General features: G+C 46.8%; 1 protein-coding gene and 1 long non-coding RNA gene across 4 annotated transcripts in view; one reads left to right on the forward strand and one right to left on the reverse strand.

Moving 5' to 3' along the window:
- The window catches only part of CELF3 (CUGBP Elav-like family member 3), an 82300-nt gene that overhangs the window by 22465 nt on the left and 37764 nt on the right, over positions 1 to 22071 (forward strand). For all 3 annotated transcript variants that reach the window (XM_083715883.1, XM_083715885.1, XM_083715884.1), the window contains exon 2: positions 7150 to 7232. In XM_083715883.1, coding sequence (XP_083572009.1) covers positions 7150 to 7232 — 83 coding nt within the window. The remainder of the gene's footprint in view (positions 1 to 7149; positions 7233 to 22071) is intronic.
- Positions 10279 to 10630, reverse strand: LOC310833041. Its single transcript, XR_014558529.1, has 2 exons — positions 10544 to 10630; positions 10279 to 10449 (listed from the first exon to the last, which is right to left on the reverse strand). It is a non-coding gene; the product is annotated as an uncharacterized lncRNA (long non-coding RNA).

Raw genomic sequence — 22071 nt, forward strand, 5'->3', positions numbered from 1 at the left:
TAATGCTCTTTGGAGTTTTTAAATTTTTCTTTTGCTGTTTGGGTTTTTAAAATATTTGCACAATGCTTAGAAGCTTTCCAAAAAATCAAGAGGTTTATAAATGCCTTCAACTGCATGATTATTTCAGAGCCAAGGTGCGAGGGATTAGGGCTGTTTAGGTTTCACAACATCTGCTGGTAATAATTACAAAATTTCTTATTTCAGTACAGTCATACCTCATGTTACGTTCTTTCAGGTTACGTCCCGCAGCGACCCGGAAGTACCGGAAAGGGTTGCTTTCAGGTTTCGCTGCTCGCGCATGCGCAGAAGTGCAAAATGACGTCCAGCGCATGCGCAGAAGCGGCAAATCGCAACCCGCTGCGGGTTGCACTCTTTTCCTGTTGCAAACAGGCCTCTGGAACAGATCCTGTTTGCAACCAGAGGTACCACTGTATTATATTTATACCCCACCTTTGCTGCAAGGAGCTCAAAGAGGCCTGCGTGGTTCTCCTCTGACTCCATTTTATCCTCACAATGACCCTGTGAGGTAGGCTCAGCTGAGAGACTATAGCCACCCCAAGGCCACCCAGTGAGCTTCGTGGTCAAGTGGGGTTTTGAACCCTGGTTTCCCAGGGCCTAGTCTGACACCACAGTGTCTCACCATTTCTGCCCGCCACCCAGTGGCAGCTGGTCCCATTGGGCCTGGCAGGGCGCAAGACAGAGAACTTGGCAGTAGGTGGAGCCAGAGCCATGGAGAGGCGGAGCCAAAGCCAAGGAAAGGCGGAGCCAACTCATTCCAGTTTTCTCCCTATCCTCCCCCCCGTGCTAAATTCTGCAAGAGGAACACCAAAAGTGAGGAGGAGGAAGTTGGCAAGCAGAGTCGCCCCATGGATGTGTTGTGAGAAATAGAGCAATGCAGGTAAGCCTAGGATAGCTCAGTTGGTTGTGGGTTCGATTCCCACGTTGGGCAAAAGATTCCTCCATTGCAGGGGGTTGGACTAGATGACCCGCGGGGTCCCTTTATAAATCCGACCCACCCTCCCTCAGTTTGGATGAATTTCCAACTTCAGGGTGGCCCCGATTCCTGTGTTTTCAAAACGTAGATGTGTTCTGTGCTTCGGGCACCGCCGCCGAGTGTTTGATCCATGTGGAAAATTCTCCTGCGAGAATATCTTCAGGGAAGTCCCTGCGTTTCCGTCTCACGCACTGCATCAACAGATATATTTTTAGCTTTTTTTCTTTCGGGCTGCTGGAAAGATATTAAGACGATCCGGCACCCAGGTGCGAAAGTTTTGGGTGTGTGCTTTTATTTAAAAGAATCTATTAAGTTGGAATTGAAAGATTTGGAGTTTGTATAATTTGGAACATTAAATGTGAGTTGATTGGATTGTTAAAATGGGAAACTTAATAAAAATGATTTTAAAAAAAGAAAGAAAGATTTCAAGTTGGGAGACAGCCAGCGAGGTGGGGTGACTTGAATTTCCACCCCATTATCTAGCGGCCCCAAATTCTTTTTACAGTGTGGGTCCCAGCATTCGTATCCCTGAGAAGGGAAGCCTCTTCCCTCTCAGAGGCCACATTCCATTCTGAGTGGCCTTCCGAGGGCCACACAGCCTCCTGTCTAAGTGCCGCTCATAACTGAGGCAGATCTGCACATTTTGCAAAATTGTAGGCAAAAAAAAAGTGTCCATTGGGAGAAATTTGCCCTAAAACACTGACGAATTTTCAGGAGCACTTTTACGAAATCCGATTGCAAGCTGATCTAGAAATGGGGAGAATGCGGCTTTATCAGTAGCTACTAAAACCTGGCGAAAATGTTCCTCTTTGACCAGGCTTTTTGCTGATTGACATCCGATGCCCTTTTAAAATTCATTGTGGAAGGCGGGGATTATTAGGTTGTTTTTGTTTTTATTAGTATTTTGTGTAGGTTTTTAAAAAATATATATTGTAATTTTATGTTGTGAAATGCCCTGAGATCTATGGGTATAGGGTGGTATGCAAATTCAGTAAATAATAAAAAATGATATTGGCTGTGCTCTGTCCACAAAGTTGTGAGGCATCGATGTTTCTGAAAACCCAGCTGCTGTAAACCACATGTGTGGGGATGCTCTTGAGTTCGAATTCTGCTTGTAGGTGAAATAAAAAAATTAAGGTCTTATATATATATATAATAAATGTTCATAAATGTACCAAGCAAACACATACATAAATATATATATAAACCGCATGTCTGAAGCAGCACAGGAAAACCATTTTGACTCCCAAACTGACCAAATGATTTCTCTGCAAGGTCAAGGAAAATGGAAAAGCCTCCCCATTTTCTTTTCCTTCACAAATCCTGTCTTAAGGGTATGTCTGTGTTTGAATAGGGTGAGCCTGTGATCTGGCTCAGGAACTAAGCATTTATCATTACAAAAGACTGGCCAGGCTCCCCAGGGTATCCAATCAAGTAAGCATTAACAGATGACCTGTCAGACAGGAGATAAACAACGCACTCAGATTTCTGCTGTAGACCGCCTTTTCTGTGATGTAGGGATGATGTATCTGAGGGGTGGTCTTGAGCTCTAGGGCAGGGAATTTAAAATGTCTATATATAAGGGCAGGCACACCTTAGTTCTGGGTTCCTCCTCCTTTTCTGCGTGTGAGGGGAACACCCTGCTGCAACAGCTCAATAAAGATCAGGCTTACTAGCTGCTTTGCTTCTCAATATTCTCTGGTTGGCCTCTGTCATTTTCTCCAACTGATGGAGAACCTGCAAAGGACTCTATAAGGGCTCTTGTGTTCCCCATAAGGGAATAAGGGCATATTTTTGTTTATTACACAGGCTTCCCATTGGGGCAGCTGGTTGGCCACTGTGAGAACAGAATGCTGGACTAGATGGACCACTGGCCTGATCCTGCATGCTCCTCTTGTGTTCTCAGTGGCTAACCAGATGCCTCAAAGGGAAGTCTACAAGCAGGACCCAATGCATCTGAAAGTAGAGGCAGGATGTGGCCGCCATGGCAAGAAGCCACAATGGCCTCGTGAATCTGCCTGTTGTTGTTGTTGTTGTTTAGTCATTTAGTTGTGTCCGCTTCTTCGTGACCCCCTGGACCAGAGCACGCCAGGCCCTCCTGTCTTCCGCTGCCTCCCGCAGTTTTGTCAAACTCATGCTGGTAGCTTCGAGAACACTGTCCCACCATCTCGTCCTCTGTCGTCCCCTTCTCCTTGTGCCCTCCATCTTTCCCAACATCAGGGTCTTTTCCAGGGAGTCTTCTCTTCTCATGAGGTGGCCAAAGTCTTGGAGCCTCAGCTTCAGGATCTGTCCTTCCAGTGAGCACTCAGGGCTGGTTTCCTTCAGAATGGATGCGTTTGATCTTCTTGCAGTCCATGGGACTCTCAAGAGTCTCCTCCCGCACCAGAATTCAAAAGCATCCATTCTTCGGCAATCAGCCTTCTTTGTGGTCCAGCTCTCACTTCCATACATCACTACTGGGAAAACCATAGCTTGAACTATACAGACCTATGTTGGCAAGGTGATGTCTCTCCTCTCTCAAAAGCCACCCCATTCAGTGGCCCTCACTGCCTCTAGTCTGAGCGCATTCCAGCCGCGCTGTATGGGATACAAATCTAGTTCCCTGTAGGTTTTACTTCTAACTCCCCCAAGAAAGAATACCTCCTTCGCTCTTTTAAATTGGCAGAGGATAAGCTGTCGCCCTACAAACGACTATAGCAGAGAGAGAGAGAGCAAAGGCTTCGGCAGCGTGCAATAATAACAATAACCCAGGCAGCATTGCTCACAGCCACAATGGGGACTTTTTCAAAATGTCACCATTTTCTTCTCTGAGATGTTGAACGGGACTTTGAGAAGGCACAATGTCAGCTTTCAGCCTGGTTTCAAAATCCTTTCACAATTTCTTTTCCTTTTCAAGTTATTGCCTGCTAAAATGGGTTTCCCGTTTCTTTGACTGGAACATTTTGAACTGTCCTGGGCGTGGGGTGGGAAAGGTGCGTCCCTTTGAGAGTCAAAAGCTGGGGTATATAAATGATATGGCTTGCTTGCTTGCTTGCTTGCTTGCTTGCTTGCTTCATGAGTTTGGATCTTACCTTTCTCCCGAGCTGGGATTCAAGGCAGCTTACGACGTTTTGAAAGCATGGTTCAAAAATACAAACAAACTGGTTAAAAACAATACAGTGGTACCTCTGGATGCGAACAGGATCCGTTCCGGAGCCCCGTTCGCATCCTGAAGCGAACATAACCCATGTCTGCGTGGGTTGTGATTTGCCGCTTCTGCGCATGCGCGTGACGTCATTTTGAGCGCATGTGCATGCACAAGCGGCAAAACCTGGAAGTAATGCATTCCGTTACTTCCGGGTTGCCGCAGAGCGTAACCTGAAAACACTCAACCTGAAGCATATTTAACCCGAGGTATGACTGTAGTTAAAACGTTTTTAGAACCAGGAATTAATATCCAGTTTGACCTGACGGCAGCCTAATTTCCAAAGGCCTGTCTGCACAGGGAGGTTTTAGCCAGCAGGCGGGAAAATAACAAAGAGGGAGACAGTCTGACACCTTTGGGGAGGGAATTCCACAACATGGGAGCAGTCACAGAAACAACTCTCTCTCTCTCTCTCTCTCTCTCTCTCTCTCTCTCTCTCTCTCTCTCTTTCTCTCTCTCTCTCTCTCTCTCTCTCTCTCTCTCTCTCTCTCTCTCTTTCTCTCTCTCTCTCCCTATCCCTCTCTCTCTCTCTTTTTCTCCCTCCCTCCCTCCCTCTCTCTCTCTCTCTCTCCCCCCCCCTCTCTCTCTCTTTCTCTCCTGTGACCACCCCTTATGCCTGGAATACTGATGGGATCAAGAGAAGGTCTCACCCAAGGATCTTAGCACCTGGGCAGGTTTTTTGGGGGAGATAATTTTTTCAGGTAACCCAGACCCAAGTCATGTTACTTTTGTACCCCGCCTTTCCTTCGAAGAGCTTGAGGTGGAGCACACAGCTCTCCCCACCCCTCTTTCCACCTCACAACACGTCTATGAGGTAGGTCAGGCTGAGAAAGGCAGGATCTGGCCTAGAGTCACCCAGTAACCTTCATGGCTGAGTGAGAATTTCAACCCTGGGTGCCCCAGGTGATAGTTTGACACTCTGCCATTGAAATGAAACCCACGCGTCAGAGGATGGCAGAAGATTGCAATGCCTTTTTGCAGTGGCCGCCTCCAGGACGTAACTGGCGTGAACATCTTTGGACAGGAGCTTTGCTGTCGAAGGAAGACTCTCACTGCATAAGTTTGTTGAGAAACGGGAGTTTGCAAACGATTGAAAACCATAAAACACAACGTTGCACCTGCATGTATATATATATATTGTGCAACACTGCATAAGGTGGTTTGTCAGAGAATTGTATGGTGTTGCTGGTTTTGATACTTTATTGCTGCAGTAAAAATTAAATTAAAAGCAATAAAAAGAAGTAAACAACGTGTGACTGTGGAGTTTGCAATGGCAGCAAAGTGAGGCATCATCGGAGTGTTGGAGGGGAAGTCAGGAGATGGGAGCTTTGCAGAAGGGAGGGCAATGTGAGGTCCTCACAGATTCTGCCGGAATCCAACTCCCCATGGCCAGCATTCCTAATGGTCTTTGTTTGTGTGTTTATCTTGCATTTTTATCTTGTGAACCGCCCTGAGATCTTCAGCCGGCGTGCCGTATCTAAATTAGATAGATGGATGGATCAGTAGATTTTGTAGCTCGCTGACTGGTTGTGCCAACCTCCACTTCTGAGATTGTGGGTTGCTTACATATGGATAGAGACAGATACAGTGGAGTACAGGGTCAGGTTTAAGGTGCTGGTTTTGACCTTTAAAGCCCTACATGGCCTAGGACCCACGTACCGACGGGACCGCCTCTCCTAGTATGTCCCGCGGAGGACCTTAAGGTCCACAAATAACAACATTTCGGAGGTCCCAGGTCGCAAGGTGCTTAGATTGGTCTCAACTAGGGCCAGGGCCTTTTAAGTACTGGCCCCGACTTGGTGGAACACTCTGTCCCAAGAGACCAGGGCCATGCGGGACTTGACATCTTTCCACAGGGCCTGCAAGACAGAGCTGTTCCGCCTGGCCTTTGGTTTGGACTCAGTCTGACCCTTATGTTTCCCTCCCCTTATGGTTTTGATCTATGGGATACTTTTAAAATGAGGCTGTATTTTAAATTGCATTTTAACCTGTATTTTAAATTGCCCCCCTATTATGTTTTTACTGTAATTTTACTGGTGTTAGCTGCCCTGAGTCCAGCTCTGACTGGGGAGGGCAGGGTATAAATAAAAATTATTATTATTATTATTATTATTGGTGTGCGCGCGATGCCTTGCAGCCACCGCAGGCCTTTGAGAGCATTAGTACATAAGAAGAGCCCTGTGGGTGAATCAGTCCAAATGGGACCCACCTAGACCCAATGTCCTCTTCTTACAGGGACCACTTAGATGCATTGATGGGAAGCCCCCCCGAACAGGACTTCAGCGCAGCACCTCTCCTTCCCCTCCCTGGTTTACTAGCGAGTAGGATTCAAGAGGCAAGCTGCCTCCGACAATCACCGAGCCATCGTGGGCTAGGAGTAGACCCTGGCAGACTTCTCCTCCTCCAACAATCTGTCTACAGTGGTACCTCGGGTTAAGAACTTAATTCATTCCGGAGGTCCATTCTTAACCTGAAAATGTTCGTAACCTGAGGTACCACTTTAGCTAATGGGGCTTCCTGCTGCTGCTGCACGATTTCTATTCTCATCCTGAAGCAAAGTTCTTAACCCGGGGTAATATTTCTAGGTTAGCAGAGTCTGTAACCTGAATGAAGCATCTGTAACCTGAAGCATCTATAACCCAAAGTACCACTGTATCTTGTATTCTGGAAATGTACATCCAGGTGTTTTTTTCCGTACCGGAGGTCCGTTCTTAACCTGAAACTGTTCTTAACCTGAAGCACCACTTTAGCTAATGGGGCTTCCCTCTGCCACTGCACGATTTCCGTTCTCATCCTGAAGCAAAGTTCTTAACCCGAGGTACTATTTCTGGGTTAGCGGAGTCTGTAACCTGAAGCGTCTTTAACCCGAGGTACCACTATAATCCCCTGTTAAAGCCGGTGGGGGCTGCTACCTCTTTCCGGAACAAATGCCACAATCTGAAGATTACATTCCCACCTCTTTTTCTTCCAGGATGCGCCTTCCTGACCTACTGCGCCCGCGAGTCAGCTCTCAAGGCCCAAAGTGCTCTCCACGAGCAGAAGACGCTACCCGGGGTAAGTTGTTTGTGCTGTTTGCTGATTCACCTTGCCGTCCATCTCCTATGCCATAGCTGTCAAGCGTCCCTTATTTGGCGGGACAGTCCCTTATCCCAGCGCCATGTCCCACTGCTGTCCCTTATTGATGAGGCTTCGTTTGGCTGCTGGCTGGGCTTTCTGCCTTTGGCTCGGAGGGGCTCAGAAGTTGAACATACCTGTGCCCGGAAAATCCCTTATTTTGGCTGCTGATCCCTTATTTTCAAGGCTGCTGGTCCCTTATTTTCAAATCTGTAAGTTGACAGCTATGCCCTATGCACACAAACACACTCTCTGGTCACTCTCTGTCTGTCTGTCTCTCTTGCAATAACCACATGGCCATTTTTCTCTGTGTGGAGCCGGTTGGGGAATGCACTCTCCCTGAGATTTCGCCTCTGCATTCAGGCTCAGTTGTCTCCCTCGAAAGACAACTCACACCATCTCTCTTTCCCTCACTCTCTCTCTCTCACAGACCTCTTCACGTAGACTAAGTTCTGGGGGAGCACTGCCCTTAGAAATCTTGCCTTTGTTTGGTTGCGGTTTAAGTTATAAAGTTAGTTAGTTGCATATTACCTTGTACAGACGTTAGTCTGAATCGCCAGTGCCTTTTTGTAGTGCCTGGTTCCAACTGGCAAACATGCGGTGTCAGAAGTCAGTAAACAGGATAATCTTTGCCGATGTCCAGCAACATCTCAAATGCCAGGAAAGGTTCGTCTGGGCAGAAGAATTTTCAGAGATCTCGGGGCAGAGGTAAGGGACACGGGTGGCGCTGTGGGTTAAACCACAGAGCCTAGGACTTGCCGATCAGAAGGTCGGCAGTTCGAATCCCCGCAATGACGGGGTGAGCTCCCGTTGCTCAGTCCCTGCTCCTGCCAACCTAGCAGTTTGAAAGCACCTCAAAGTGCAAGTAGATAAATAGATACCGCTCCAGCGGGAAGGTAAATGGCGTTTCTGTGCGCTGCTCTGGCTCGCCAGAAGTGGCTTACATGCTGGCCACATGACCCGGAAACTGGACGCCGGCTCCCTCGGCCAATAAAGCGAGATGAGTGCCGCAACCCCAGGGTCGGCCACGACTGGACATAATGGTCAGGGGTCCCTTTACCTTTATGGGGCAGAGGAGAGGAAGGGTGGGATTTTAATCACAGGAACCTAAGAAGCTGCCTTAAAATGAATCAGGCCATTGGTCCATCAAGCTCAATATTGTCTACACGGACTGGCAACAGCTCTCCAGGGTTTTGGGCTGGGAACATTCCCATCTCTACATGGAGATGCCAGGGACTTGAACCCAAGACCTACATGAAAACAGGTGCTTTGTCACTGGGCTGTGACGCTTCCCCTTAGATTGCAAACCTGCAGACAGGACCCTGTTTTATGTTTAATTTCTTGGCAGCACCTAGTGACCTCAGGCACCTTTATAAATAATAAACAGCGATTCTTATTCCTTAGGAAAAGATGTTTACCCTGCTGTTCTGTACATCCTCCGAGGCAGCTAAGAATAATAAAACTCATCAAGATATTGGGTTGTTGGGCGTTTTTTCCATTATTATTTTAAAAAGCCCAAATAACTAAGGAGACTGAAAATGAAAGCAGTTGGCCAGTGAAGCCTCATCAAACACACCTGATAAAGCATTAATAATCAGTAATGGGTTGTTTTTATTTTATTTTTTTAAAGCAAGGATTCTGGCAAATGGAAGTTCTAGAAACGGGCAAATTGGTCAATTTCATTTTCTCTCACTTTCCCAGGGTTACGTTCGGTTCTCCAAATTTCCATTGCCAGTTTATGATTTTCTTTAGAAGCCCTCGTGAACATTGAAACTGCATTTGAATGCAAATTTCTCCTAATACGCCTAGCTTTAGTCTGCGATCTCCCCTTGTTGTTGTTGTTTAGTCGTTTAGTCGCGTCCGCCTCTTCGTGACCCCCTGGACCAGAGCACGCCAGGCACTCCTGTCTTCCACTGCCTCCCTCATGCTGGTAGCTTTGAGAACACTGTCCTGCCATCTCGTCCTCTGTTGTCCCCTTCTCCTTGTGCCCTCCATCTTTCCCAACATCAGGGTCTTTGCCAGGGAGTCTTCTCTTCTCCTGAGGTGGCCAAAGTCTTGGAGCTTCAGCTTCAGGATCTGTCCTTCCAGTGAGCACTCAGAGCTGATTTCCTTCAGATTGGAAAGGTTTGATCTTCTTGCAGTCCATGGGACTCTTAAGAATCTCCTCCAGCACCAGAATTCAAAAGCATCCATTCTTTGGCGACCAGCCTTCTTTATGGTCCAGCTCTCACTTCCATACATCACTCCTGGGAAAACCATAGCTATAACTATACAGACCTTTGTCGGCAAGGTGATGTCTCTGCTTTTTAAGATGCTATCTAGGTTTGTCATTGCTTTTCTCCCAAGGAGCAGGCGTCTTTTAATTTCATGGCTGCTGTCACCATCTGCAGTGATCATGGAGACCAAGAAAGTAAAATCTCTCACTGCCTCCATTTCTTCCATTCCTATTTGCCAGGAGGTGATGGGCCCAGTGGCCATGATCTTCGTTTTTTTTGATGTTGAGCTTCAGACCATATTTTGCACTGTACACAATTTTTGCAAAGCAATCTCCCCTCCTAGACGCAGGCCTGAGGGGGGGTGTGGCTGATTGTTTCATGGGAAAACAGATTCTGAGGGAGGAGCCAGGCTGAGGGAAAAGTTAGCAACCAGCAGTAGGCCAACTTGGCTCAGTGCAGATCCTGGGAGCTCGCCACCAGATCTTGCAAACAGGGGCGTTTGCAAGGGCGTTTAGCGGGAGAGGCCCAGATTTCTGTCTCTTGGTGTGTATATAGCCACACCTCAAGCGACAGGATAATAATAATAATAATAATAATAATAATAATAATAATAATAATTTTTATTTATACCCCACCCTTCCTGGTTCAAAAACCAGGCTCGGGGCTGCTTTAGCTGATATTCCTGCATTGCAGTGGGTTGGACTAGATCAGTGTTTTTCAACCACTGTTGCCTGGTGTGCCGTGGGAAAAATTGAAAAATTTGAAAGATTAAAAAAAATGTCAAATTTTCGCCCACTAGGCGGGCGCCGGACTGTGTCCACCCTATTTTCCATCCGTCCTGGGTGGGGATCAGATCAGATTGGGATCGGATGAGAGCGGACAGGCGGTCCGCTCTCATCCGATTCCCCATAGAGAGCAGCGGGGCTCTGACATCTCCCTCTCTGCTGGCTCAGTGGGGATCAGCAGATCGATCCCCGCTGAGCAGAGAACGGTCTGCAACGTTTTTGTTTGCCATTAAAGAAAAAAATATTTCACCATTTTCTAATGGTGGTGTGCCTCGTGATTTTTTTCATGAAACAAGTGTGCCTTTGCCCAAAAAAGGTTGAAAAACACTGGACTAGATGACCCAGGGGGTCCCAAACCAACAGTTCTATGATTCTGTGATGCATTTTGATATGTTGTTTTCACACTTTAACCCTACGGATGCCTGCATGTTATTCATACACGACTGGAGAACGGCACTGCAAAATTCAGAGAAGTGCCAATTTCCAAGGCGATGGCTGCATTTTGGTTCACGCCTTATTTCGAAAAGTGTGAATTCATGTGCAAACTGGCTCCAATATCTCCCCCATCCATCACCTTAATCAGAGAAACACCCCTTCCAAAAAAAAAAGAAAAAGAAAACAAGAAACCCCAGTATATGTAGTGATGTATGGAAGTGAAAGCTGGACCATAAAGAAGGCTGATTGCCGAAGAATGGATGCTTTTGAATTCTGGTGCTGGAGGAGACTCTTGAGAGTCCCATGGACTGCAAGAAGATCCAACCTATGCATTCTGAAGGAAATCAGCCCTGAGTGCTCACTGGAAGGACAGATCCTGAAGCTGAGGCTCCAAGACTTTGGCCACCTCAGGAGAAGAGAAGACTCCCTGGAAAAGACCCTGATGTTGGGAAAGATGGAGGGCACAAGGAGAAGGGGACGACAGAGGACGAGATGGTGGGACAGTGCTCTCGAAGTTACCAGCATGAGGGAGGCAGTAGAAGACAGGAGTGCCTGGCGTGCTCTGGTCCAGGGGGTCACGAAGAGGCGGACACGACTAAACGACTAAACAACAACAACAACAACAATCCTTAAGGATTTCCTTTTCATTTTGTTGCCCCCCCCCAAAAAAAATCCCCTTCTCCATCCTCTTTCTCTTCTTCCCCCCATCCATAGCCAAATGCACAACAGCAGAATTAAAATGGTGGGAAACCTAAAGATTTCCTTCCCTTCCTTGCTTCCCTTGTGGGTGTTGGAGAGCAGATGTTTCTCTCTTTATCTGTGGGGCCAAATCTATTTATTTATTACCCCCCTTCTGCCCCCTCCAGCTCCCACCCACCACCTGCTTTCACTTTCCAGAGTTCTTCCTTCAGTAAAATGCTTGTTGCTAGTGGTTTTTATTTTTAATTTTGGGGAGTGGGGTGGGGGATAGTGTGCTGGTCAGAAACGTCTGCTCCTCACCACAGACCACCTCGTGTTTTTCCAGTTTTGCTCACTGGATATGGGAAGTTCTGAAGGAGAAAGGTGGTTCTGAGCAGACTATAGCAAGCTGACTTTCACTGTATAGTTTAGTATTGTCTACACTGGCTGGCAGCAGCTGTCCAGGTTTTCAGGCAGTGGATAACAGGCTCTCTATCCTCTGAGTAATCCCCCTTCCCTTAAAAATAAAGTTAAGATTCCAGTCCTCATGGTTCAGAGGAAAGGGACGCTTTAAACAGGAACATAGGTAGCTGCCTTATATGGAGTCAGAACATTGGTCCATCTAGTTCAGTATTGTCTGCCCAGACTGGCAGCAGCTCTCCAGGGTTTTAGGCAGGGGACATTATTGTCAGCTCTCCCTGGAAATGCCGAGATTTGAACCCAGGACCTTCTGCATGCATAGCAGAGCTACGGCCCCTTCCCAAAGACCCAATAAGATTCCAGTCCTCCTGCTTCTGTTTTCTCCCTTTTCCAATGTTTCTACATTTGATGCATTTCTGTCGTTTTTTTGGAACAACTCCTCAATTTTTTTTGTCAGGTCTCGTAAGGGATACAGTGCTACCTCAGTTTACGAACTTAATCCATTCCAGAAGACAGTTTTTAAACTGAAACCTTTCTTAAACCAAGGCAAAGTTCTCAAACCGGGACACTACTTCCGGTTTTGCGGAGTTTGTGAACCGAATTGTTCTTAAACTGGACTGCTCTTAAACCGAGGTACCACTGTACATTTTTTGACGCAATTTTGCCCCTACGTACAGAATTATTATTATTTAGCAATTACATTTTGTTTGGTTTTTTATAAATTTTTATTAACAGTCTCAACATAACAACATAACGTAACAACAGAATTCATTTAAAAAGAAAGGAAAAAGGCAAAAAAAGAGATTTTAGAAGAGATTGCAGAAAAAGAGAAACAACTCTCAAAGAAAGCAAATAAGGAGTCAGTTAAACAGGCAACTAGAACATTACAAACTCAATAATCTATTATAATGAATGAGGGACTCAGCTGGAAAATAAAAAGAATGAAACAAAAATATTTCTAGCGTGCCAATAAATCAGGAAAACAGCTAGCATGGCCGTTGAAGAAAAGTGAACAAAGGAACTCTGTTAATAAAATTAATATAGCAATTGCATTTTGTATATCATTTTCCACTAATGCAGGGAAGGCGCTCTGCACATGCACAAGAATACCCTCTCTGCATCACAGTCTTCAGGCCTGAACTCGTATCAGCGGTTTTTTCTCTTTCACAGCCTTTTGTTCTTTACGCGTTGGCAAAACAGCAGGTGTTTTATGCGTTTGTGGGTTCCAGCTCTGCCTCTGCACACCTTGCCTTATTTATTTGGGGGGGGATGGGAGACGACACTTGCTTTTCCATCTATCTCCCTTACACCTGGTTTCCTAGCACCTGCTAAGCGAGGGAGGAGGCAGAACAGTAACACGTTCAAAGGGCAGGTGTTTCGCTGATGTCTGAATAGGAGCTACAGTTGCTACCTTTGTTCTGGCGGGGCCTGAAGCCCTGACCATAGCAGTCACCTGCCTCTTGCTTTTCACCTGTGCCCATCCTTTCAGCTACGGTTACAGGTGTGTGAGAGCTGCTTTTTAAAAAATAATAATAATAATTTTTATTGATTTTATTTTTGTCTTAATCCTTGGGCATGTCCACCAAAGGTGAAAGAATGTACCTTCAGTCTCATTACATTTCCAACATTTATTGTCAGGTAAATTATAAATTTTTGCAAGCTTGACTGGTGTCATGTACCACCTGTAAATCATTTTCATTAAATTCTCTCTTAGAGCATTACATGCCGTAAATTTCATACCTGTGGTCCATAACAGTTCCCAGTCAGCCATCATTATGTTATGTCCAACATCTTGTGCCCATTTTATCATAGCAGATTTTACCATTTCATCCTGAGTGTTCCATTTCAACAGCAAGTTATACATTCTTGACAAGTTCTGATTTTAACATATAAATTATAAAATGTACCACAAAACTTATCACTTATACCATCATTTTAGACTTCCATCAGCACCTCTGATGATCCACCGTTTTAACCACTTCTTAAATTTATCTTGCCTTTACATCTCTTAACAAATCATCCTTCCCATTCTCCATTTTTGCAATACTTCCAATCATTGTTGTTGTTTAGTCGTTTAGTCGTGTCCAACTCTTTGTGACCCCATGGACCAGAGCATGCCAGGCCCTCCTGTCTTCCACTGCCTCCCGCAGTTTGGTCAGACTCATGCTGGTAACATCAGGGTCTTTTCCAGGGAGTCTTCTCTTCTCCTGAGGTAGCCAAAGTCTTGGAGACTCAGCTTCAGGATCTGTCCTTCCAGTGAGCACTCAGGGCTGATTTCCTTCCGAATGGAGAGGTTGGATCTTCTTGCAGTCCATGGGACTCTCCAGAGTCTCCTCCAGCACCAGAATTCATAACTTCCAATCATACTCCTCACAAAACTTCTTGCAAACCTACAAACGTCGTCTGATCTTCACAAATACATTTCAAATAGTCCGTAAATTTACTCCAGTCTTCTGTGAATTTATGGTCCTGCCGGTTTCGAATCCTTCCTGTTAGTTTATCGAATTCTGCATAGTCCATTAACTTCATCCTCCATTCTTCAATCATCGGTAATTCTTCTTGCTTCCATTTTTGGGCCAGTAATATTCTTGCTGCTGTTATTGCATATAAAAAGAGCTTATATTCCTTTCTAAGGTGTGTGAGAGCTGCTGAAGGAAATTATCTTTGGTTCCTATCCTGTGATGTGTTTATCACGTTCGCACTTTGTGAAACAATGAAGAACCATCCTTCAAAATCTATTATTATTATTATTATTATTATTATTATTATTATTATTATTAAAGTTTACATACCGCCCTTCATCTCAGGGCAGCTCATAACATAAAATTACAAGAGAAAAGCACAAAATTTGTAATAAAAATAAGAACAGGGCAAAACCAAAAATCCCTGCCCCTTCCCTCAACACATTTAAAAGGGCAGATTTTACATCGCCGTTCTCCAGCCAAGCAGCTTTTACACAAAAATGCATCTATTATAAAAACGGGTGTGTCGGTGAAAATATTGAATGTATTATAAAAAATGTGTTACACGTGGGGAAATGGCTCATAGAATGGTGGACGTTAGTCAGAGCTCCCTTCAAAAATGTGTTTACTGGGAGGAAACCACACTAAAGCTCTGGCAAGTTTTCATGAAGATTTTCTTCAGTGCAAATCACTGTGGAAATGGGAAGAGCCGGATTTAAAGATAGGAAAAGTGAGAAACAGAAACTCGAAACTGACAGATTTATTACACCCCAAATGTCTGTATACTGGGATTCCACAGGGACAGGGCGGAACGTGGTAGAGGCTTCAGTTTGTAAGCTTTCAACGCAGCAAGTTTTCTAGTCCCTGTGGTGCCCTCAGGTCATTGTTGGACTCTGAACTTCCATCAGCACCACCTGATTTGACCGGTGATCAGGGATGATGGGAGTTGTAGTCCAACAACAAGGGGAGGGCATAGCGTTGGCTAGCTGTACTCCGGCCCTTCCACCAGAGAGGAGAGACTGCTGACCCACAGGTCACAAGCAGGCACCAGAGCCTCTCCATCTGCCCCACAGGTTTTTGTGTGTAATAATAATAATAATAATAATAATTTTATTTAGTCATACCCTGCCCATCTGGCTGGGTTTCCCCAGCCACTCTGGGCGGCTTCCAACTGAATACAGTGGTACCTCGGGTTAAGTACTTAATTTGTTCCGGAGGTCCGTTCTTAACCTGAAACTGTTCTTAACCTGAAGCACCACTTTAGCTAATGGGGCCTCCTGCTGCCGCCGCGCGATTTCTGTTCTCATCCTGAAGCAAAGTTCTTAACCCGAGGTACTATTTCTGGGTTAGCGGAGTCTGTAACCTGAAGTGTATATAACCCGAGGTACCACTGTATTAAAAACAATACAGCATCACATTAAAAACTTCCCTAAACAGGGCTGCCTTCAGATGTCTTCTAAAAGTCAGATAGCTGTTTATTTCCTTGACATCTGCTGGGAGGGCGTTCCACAGGGCGGGTGCCACCACTGAGAAGGCCCTCTGCCTGGTTCCCTATAACTTGGCTTCTTGCAGGAAGGGAACCGCCAGAAGGCCCTCAGATCTAGACCGCAATCTCCGGGCAGAACAATGGGGGTGGAGACGCTCCTACAGGTATACTGGGCCGAGGCCGTTTAGGGCTTTCAAGGTCAGCACCAACACTTTGAATTGTGCTCATGTAGGTGGCCGTGCCCATATTTATCTTGGCCGTGTGCCCTCCACTGGCATGCACCCACTCCACCCCACCTCCCACTCCCTGGAGGGTTGGCTAAGAGGACAAAGCAGCCCTCAGGCACCCCTTCCAGCGAAGAAGCCTTATGGCTCAGACCAGAAATCTTCATCTAGTCCAGTTTCCTCTTCCCTATAGTTGGCCAATTAAATGCCTCTGGGAAGCACAAAAGCAAGGCGAGTTTGGCAATAGCTCTTCCCAACTTTTTGTTTCTCCGACGATGGCTACAGCCCCCCGCCCTCCATGATCGGAGGCAGCGACGCTTCTGAATACCCCTTGGTGGAAAACACAGGAGGGGAGAGGGCTGTTTTCGCATTCAGGTCCTGCTCAGGCTGCCCACCGGGGCCCCTGGCTGGCCCCTGTGAGTCCTGGACTAGATGGGTCACTCGCCTCCTTGCATTTTAATCCCCTTCTCCAGAGAAGGCGAGAACCAAAACCCTGTGAAATTTGCGCTTTTTCCAGATTGTGATGCAATTCTCCAATACACACAGACACAAAATATGAATATTGTTAGCAGGCAGCGTGCACAGAAATGCAGCTGCGAGTGAAAAATTATGACGACGCTCTCTGTGAAGGGAGACCGCCTGCAAAAAAAGGAAATGTATACGTTAAGCAAAACTGCATTCGGAAAAGGGCATGTGAGGAGAAACAGAAATGCTGACTTTTTAAATTAAAAGAAGAAGCGCCAAATGAGGCGGAAAGGTGGCGAAGCAAACTTCAGATGGGGGGTGTGTGAAAAATGGATAGAAACTGAAATTGACAAGCGTCGCCCCCTCACAGTACGTCGATTTCAGGATGAAAGCCGTGCAAATGATAACTGGTGGCAGAATTTAATGGAGGGGGGGAATTATTTATTTCTGTGGAACTGTAGAAATATATATATATCTGGCACCCTGGCCTGGCTTCCATCTCCCTCCCGGTCCTCGCTTTTGTTCAGGGACTTATCTGGAAACATCTGTTATAAATATCTCCCACTTTGCTCCTGGTACAGGCAGAGTCACCTGGCTTCTCGGTTGCTAGGAAACCGGCAGCTCGAGAAAGCACCGTTGCCAGGTAAACACTGTCCAGGGCGGCTCATGGCAGGGAAGAAGGGGGGTGGAGAGGGGGGTGGAAAAGGGGGGCAGGTGCGCCGAGCTGTGGGTGGCTGAGCTGACAATAGCAGGAGGGTCCGCCGGAAGAAGCAGTGGCGATGCATCTGCCTTCTGCCTTGTGGGAATAGCATCCGTGTCCCAGAAGGGTTTTGTGTCTGGGTTGATATCCGCGTCTGTTTTCCTTAGGAACCGGGCACAGAAGGCGAGAGCTCTGCTTCCCCCCACACCCCATATCTCTCCACCCCACTCAGGCCTCTTTGGGGTTCGCGGTTTTGCAGGAGGGGAGAATTCTGGTGGCTGCAGTTTATCCACGCAGAGTAGGGAAAGAGGGCATTTGCTTGTCTCCCGCTCTTGCAACTCGCGGGCATCTGAGCTGAAGGTTGGAAGATTTCGGAAGTATGTTTCTGAGCACAATTCAAAGTGTTGGTGCTGGCCTTGAAAGCCCTAAACGGCCTCGGCCCAGTAGACCTGAAGGAGCGTCTCCACCTCCATCGTTCTGCCTGGACCCTGAGGTCCAGCGCTGAGGGCCTTCTGGCGGTTCCCTCCCTGTGAGAATCCAAGTTACAGGGAACCAGGCAGAGGGCCTTCTCGGTGGTGGCACCTGCCCTGTGGAAAGCCCTCCCGTCAGATGTCAAAGAGATAAACAACTACCAAACTTTTAGAAGACATCTGAAGGCAGCCCAGTTCAGGGAAGTTTTTAACGTGTGACATTTTAGCGCATTTTTAATCTTTGTTGGAAGCCGCCCAGAGTGGCTGGGGAAACCCAGCCAGATGGGTGGGGTACAAATAAATTATTATTATTATTATTAGTGAAAACCTTTCTGTTGTCCTTGGAAGCTCTTGATTGGACCTCTTCATTAGGAACCACCAAACCAGCTTTGAAATGTCACTTGGGGTGAAATTTGGTTCTGATTTGGTGGATGAAATTATCTCCCTTGTCAAGGCCTGGGCTCAGCCCTCATTGGCCCCGGTTCAACTTGAACGGTTGGGTCTTTTCCAGGGAGTCTTCTCTTCTCATGAGGTGGCCAAAGTCTTGGAGCCTCAGCTTCAGGATCTGGCCTTCCAGTGAGCACTCAGGGCTGATTTCCTTCAGAATAGAGAGGTTTGATCTTCTTGCAGTCCATGGGACTCTCCAGAGTCTCCTCCAGCACCAGAATCCAAAAGCATCCATTCTTCGGCAATCAGCCTTCTTGATGGTCCAGCTCTCACTTCCATACATCACTACTGGGAAAACCAGAGCTTTAACTATAGGGACCTTTGTCGGCAAGGTGATGTCTCTCCTTTTTAAGATGCTGTCTAGGTTTGTCCCTGCTTTTCTCCCAAGAAGCAGGTCAGCTACCACAATCTCCCCTTTCCAACTTTCCACATTTTGAAGGTTGAAACAACTAGCATGACTATCACAACCAAATTAACTCATTAAAACAATAAAAGGTAAAGGGACCCTTGACTATTAGGTCCAGTCGTGGGCGACTCTGGGGTTGTGGCGCTCATCTCGCTTTACTGGCCGAGGGAGCTGGCATACAGCTTCCGGGTCATGTGGCCAGCAGGACTAAGCCGCTTCTGGTGAACCAGAGCAGCGCACGGAAACACCGTTTACCTTCCCGCTATAAAGTGGCACCTATTTATCTACTTGCACTTTGGCGTGCTTTCGAACTGCTAGGTTGGCAGGAGCTGGGACCGAGTAACAGGAGCTTACCCCGTCACGGGGATTCGAACTGCTGACCTTCTGATCAGCAAGTCCTAGGCTCTGTGGTTTAACCCACAGCGCCACTGAAGACCATTAAAACCAGGACCATTTTATGCTTTAAAAAAAGAAAGAAAAAGAAAAGAAAATTGTGTCCCTTGTCAAGGCCTGGGCTCAGCCCTCATTGGCCCCGATTCACCTCGAACGGCGCTCCTTGCGCAAGGTCTCACTCCCCGCGCAAGAAAGTGGTGGGTGAGATTTTCGCTCTCGTTTCCCGTCTCTTCGCTTCGAAGGAAGGGCACGGCACTCTCGCCTGAGATCAGAAGGCATTTATCTGGGTGCCAACTGCTCTAAGCCGGCTTCCCGGGCCCCTCCCTGCCCCCAATGCAACACGCTTTGCCTCGGCTCCGCCAGGCCTAAATCCAGGGATTATCTAGCCCAATCCCAAATCTCCTTAGATCCCAGAATGCTGTGCATGGCCGGCGCATTACTGTGGGCTGTGTTGGTGGGGGATGAGCTGCCTGCTGTTTGTTTAGTATCGGTGGCCGAGGGAGGGCGATACGCCATTCGAGGTAAACGGCTCCGGAGAGGGAGAGAGGTGACAGGTCACCGCACCGAAAATATCCAGGGATCAAGCGATCCCAGAGCTTAAAGACCCAGCCAGATCGATTTGGAGCCTCCATGGCAAAAAGGGGAGCTGTGACATTTGCTATTCTTTAAGGGGGGGGAACGGCAGAGGAAGGTCCAGGAGGAAATAATTTGAATATCTGTGAGGCTGCCCTTAGTCCTGGCCATCTGGACTTGCAGTGCCAGACTCTGACCAGCAGCAGACCTCTAGGCCTCCCAACCCCCCTCTCTTATTTCTGAGTTCCTTTCATGTGGTGATCCCAAGGATCGCTAAGCAAGGTCCCAAATGTGTCTGCCTTCCTCCTTCGGGGAGGTGTTCCAACCCCACAATCCCTCCAACTAATCACTTGGGATTTCTCTGGAGCAAGAAGCAGCCCTGTTTATTTCCATTATATTTATATTATAGCTGGGAACGGGTGGATCTGTCGACATCGGATTCTCTCCGTTTCTCACTTCTCCAAATTTGCCTTCACTTCTCCCAGTTTCCACATCAGTTTGCGAATCGTAGCTCCTCGTGAGAATTCATCAGCTTTTCCGTGTGAATTTATTCTAATACACACCTTTTTGGGGGGAGGGGTGTTATGCAACTTTGCCCAGAACAGGCATTTTTTGCATAGTCATCCCCTCCTCCAGTGCAATACATTTCCCCATGTTCTTTTCAGCCATGTGTGTACTTTTGTGCACATTTTTGTCCTATTATATGAATTCTTGAACACATTGCCCAGCAGCTGGAGATCTTTGCATTGCAAAATCTGGTGAAGTGTGAATTTTGAAGTTGGCAGGCAGGAAGTTGAGGTGCTTTTGGGCTCCGATCCTGTTTCCACGTTTCCCAAAGGGATCTGGTCGGGCACTGTGGCGCCATCGTGCCTAATAGCTCCTAATAGCCTTATCCTCAGTGCATTTGTCTAATCGTCTTTTAAAACATTATTATTATTATTATTATTATTATTATTATTATTATTATTATTATTTATCATTAATTTCTATGCTGCTATATATTTCAAAGGAAAAATCTCAAAGTGATTTACAACACATCAAATAAAACAATCCAGGGAAATATTTGAGATGCTTCTCTAAGTGCTTTCCCTGTATATATTAACCTCCTTAATTTATATAGCTGTCCCACAGCAGAAGTACTCTAGGAAGCCCATGTGGCTTGCAGTTAGAGCGTTGGACTAGGACCTGGAGGTCCGGGTTCAAATCCTCCCTCAGTCAGGAAGCTCACTGCGTGACCATGGAGTCAGTCATAGCCTCTTACCCAAGCATGGGAAAACTCGGCCCTCCAGATGTTTTGGGACTACAACTCCCATCATCTCTAGCTAACAGGACCAGTGGTCAGGGATGATGGGGGTTGTTGTCCCAAAAACATCTGAAGGGCTGAGTTTGCCTATGCCTGCTCGTCTTAACCTACCTTGCAGGGTCGTTGTAGGGATTAACCGAGGAAGGGAGTGAACTATTTACTCCTCAGGAGAGAAAGGTGGGATGGCCATCACTGGCCTACTGCAGCAGTGAGTTCCACAGTTTGAGCTGCTTCACAGTACCATTTCCTGGAAGGGGAGGATGCTCTCGCACTCGGGTCCCGCTTGCAGGTTCTCCCCCACAAGGCATCTGGTTTGCAGGAGGCTGGACCATATGGGACATTTGCTGTTCCGACGTTGTTCCATTGTTGTTGTTTAGTCGTTTAGTCGTGTCCGCCTCTTTGTGACCCCCTGGACCAGAGCACGCCAGGCCCTCCTGTCTTCCACTGCCTCCCTCATGTTTGTAGCTTCAAGAACACTGTCCCACCATCTGGTCCTCTGTCGTCCCCTTCTCCTTGTGCCCTCCATCTTTCCCAACATCAGGGTCTTTTCCAGGGAGTCTTCTCTTCTCATGAGGTGGCCAAAGTCTTGGAGCCTCAGCTTCAGGATCTGTCCTTCCAGGGAGCACTCAGGGCTGATTTCCTTCAGAATGAAGAGGTTTGATCTTCTTGCAGTCCATGGGACTCTCCAGAGTCTCCTCCAGCACCAGAATTCAAAAGCATCCATTCTTCGGCGATCAGCCTTCTTTATGGTCCAGCTCTCACTTCCATACATCACTACTGGGAAAACCATAGCTTTTACTATACGGACCTTTGTTGGCAAGATAATGTCTCTACTTTTCCATTAATATTGATGGATCTACTATGAATGTGATTGGAAACAGCCCAAAGCCATCTGTGCATGCACAGGAACATTTTGCCCTCGGATTTATTTGTTTGTTACACTTTTGGACAGGTCAGGGGGAGAGAGAAGCTCAGAATAAAGTCCTACTTATTTTCTTGGGGGATGGGACTTTATGCCCAAAGAAGGGTTTACACCTGTGGCAGAGAAGTGGTGCCCTTTGGATCTCAACAGGCTCCACCTCCTTGACCATTGGACATGCTGGCCGGGGTGTGGGTGTGTGAAAGTTGGTGTCCAATAGCATCAGGTTCCTAACGAGGAAATCAGTTGGAAAATAAAAAGAATGAAACAAAAATATTTTGCGTATGCCAATAAATCAGGAAAACTGCTAGCATGGCAGCTGAAGAAAAGTGAACAAAGAAACTCCATAAACAAAATTAATGTAAATGGAAAGTTAGTGTGTGTCTTAGTAGCAGAT

The sequence above is a fragment of the Podarcis gaigeae genome (genome assembly GCF_964106915.1).
Source record: "Podarcis gaigeae genome assembly, chromosome: 16".
In the NCBI taxonomy this organism is placed as follows: domain Eukaryota; kingdom Metazoa; phylum Chordata; class Lepidosauria; order Squamata; family Lacertidae; genus Podarcis; species Podarcis gaigeae.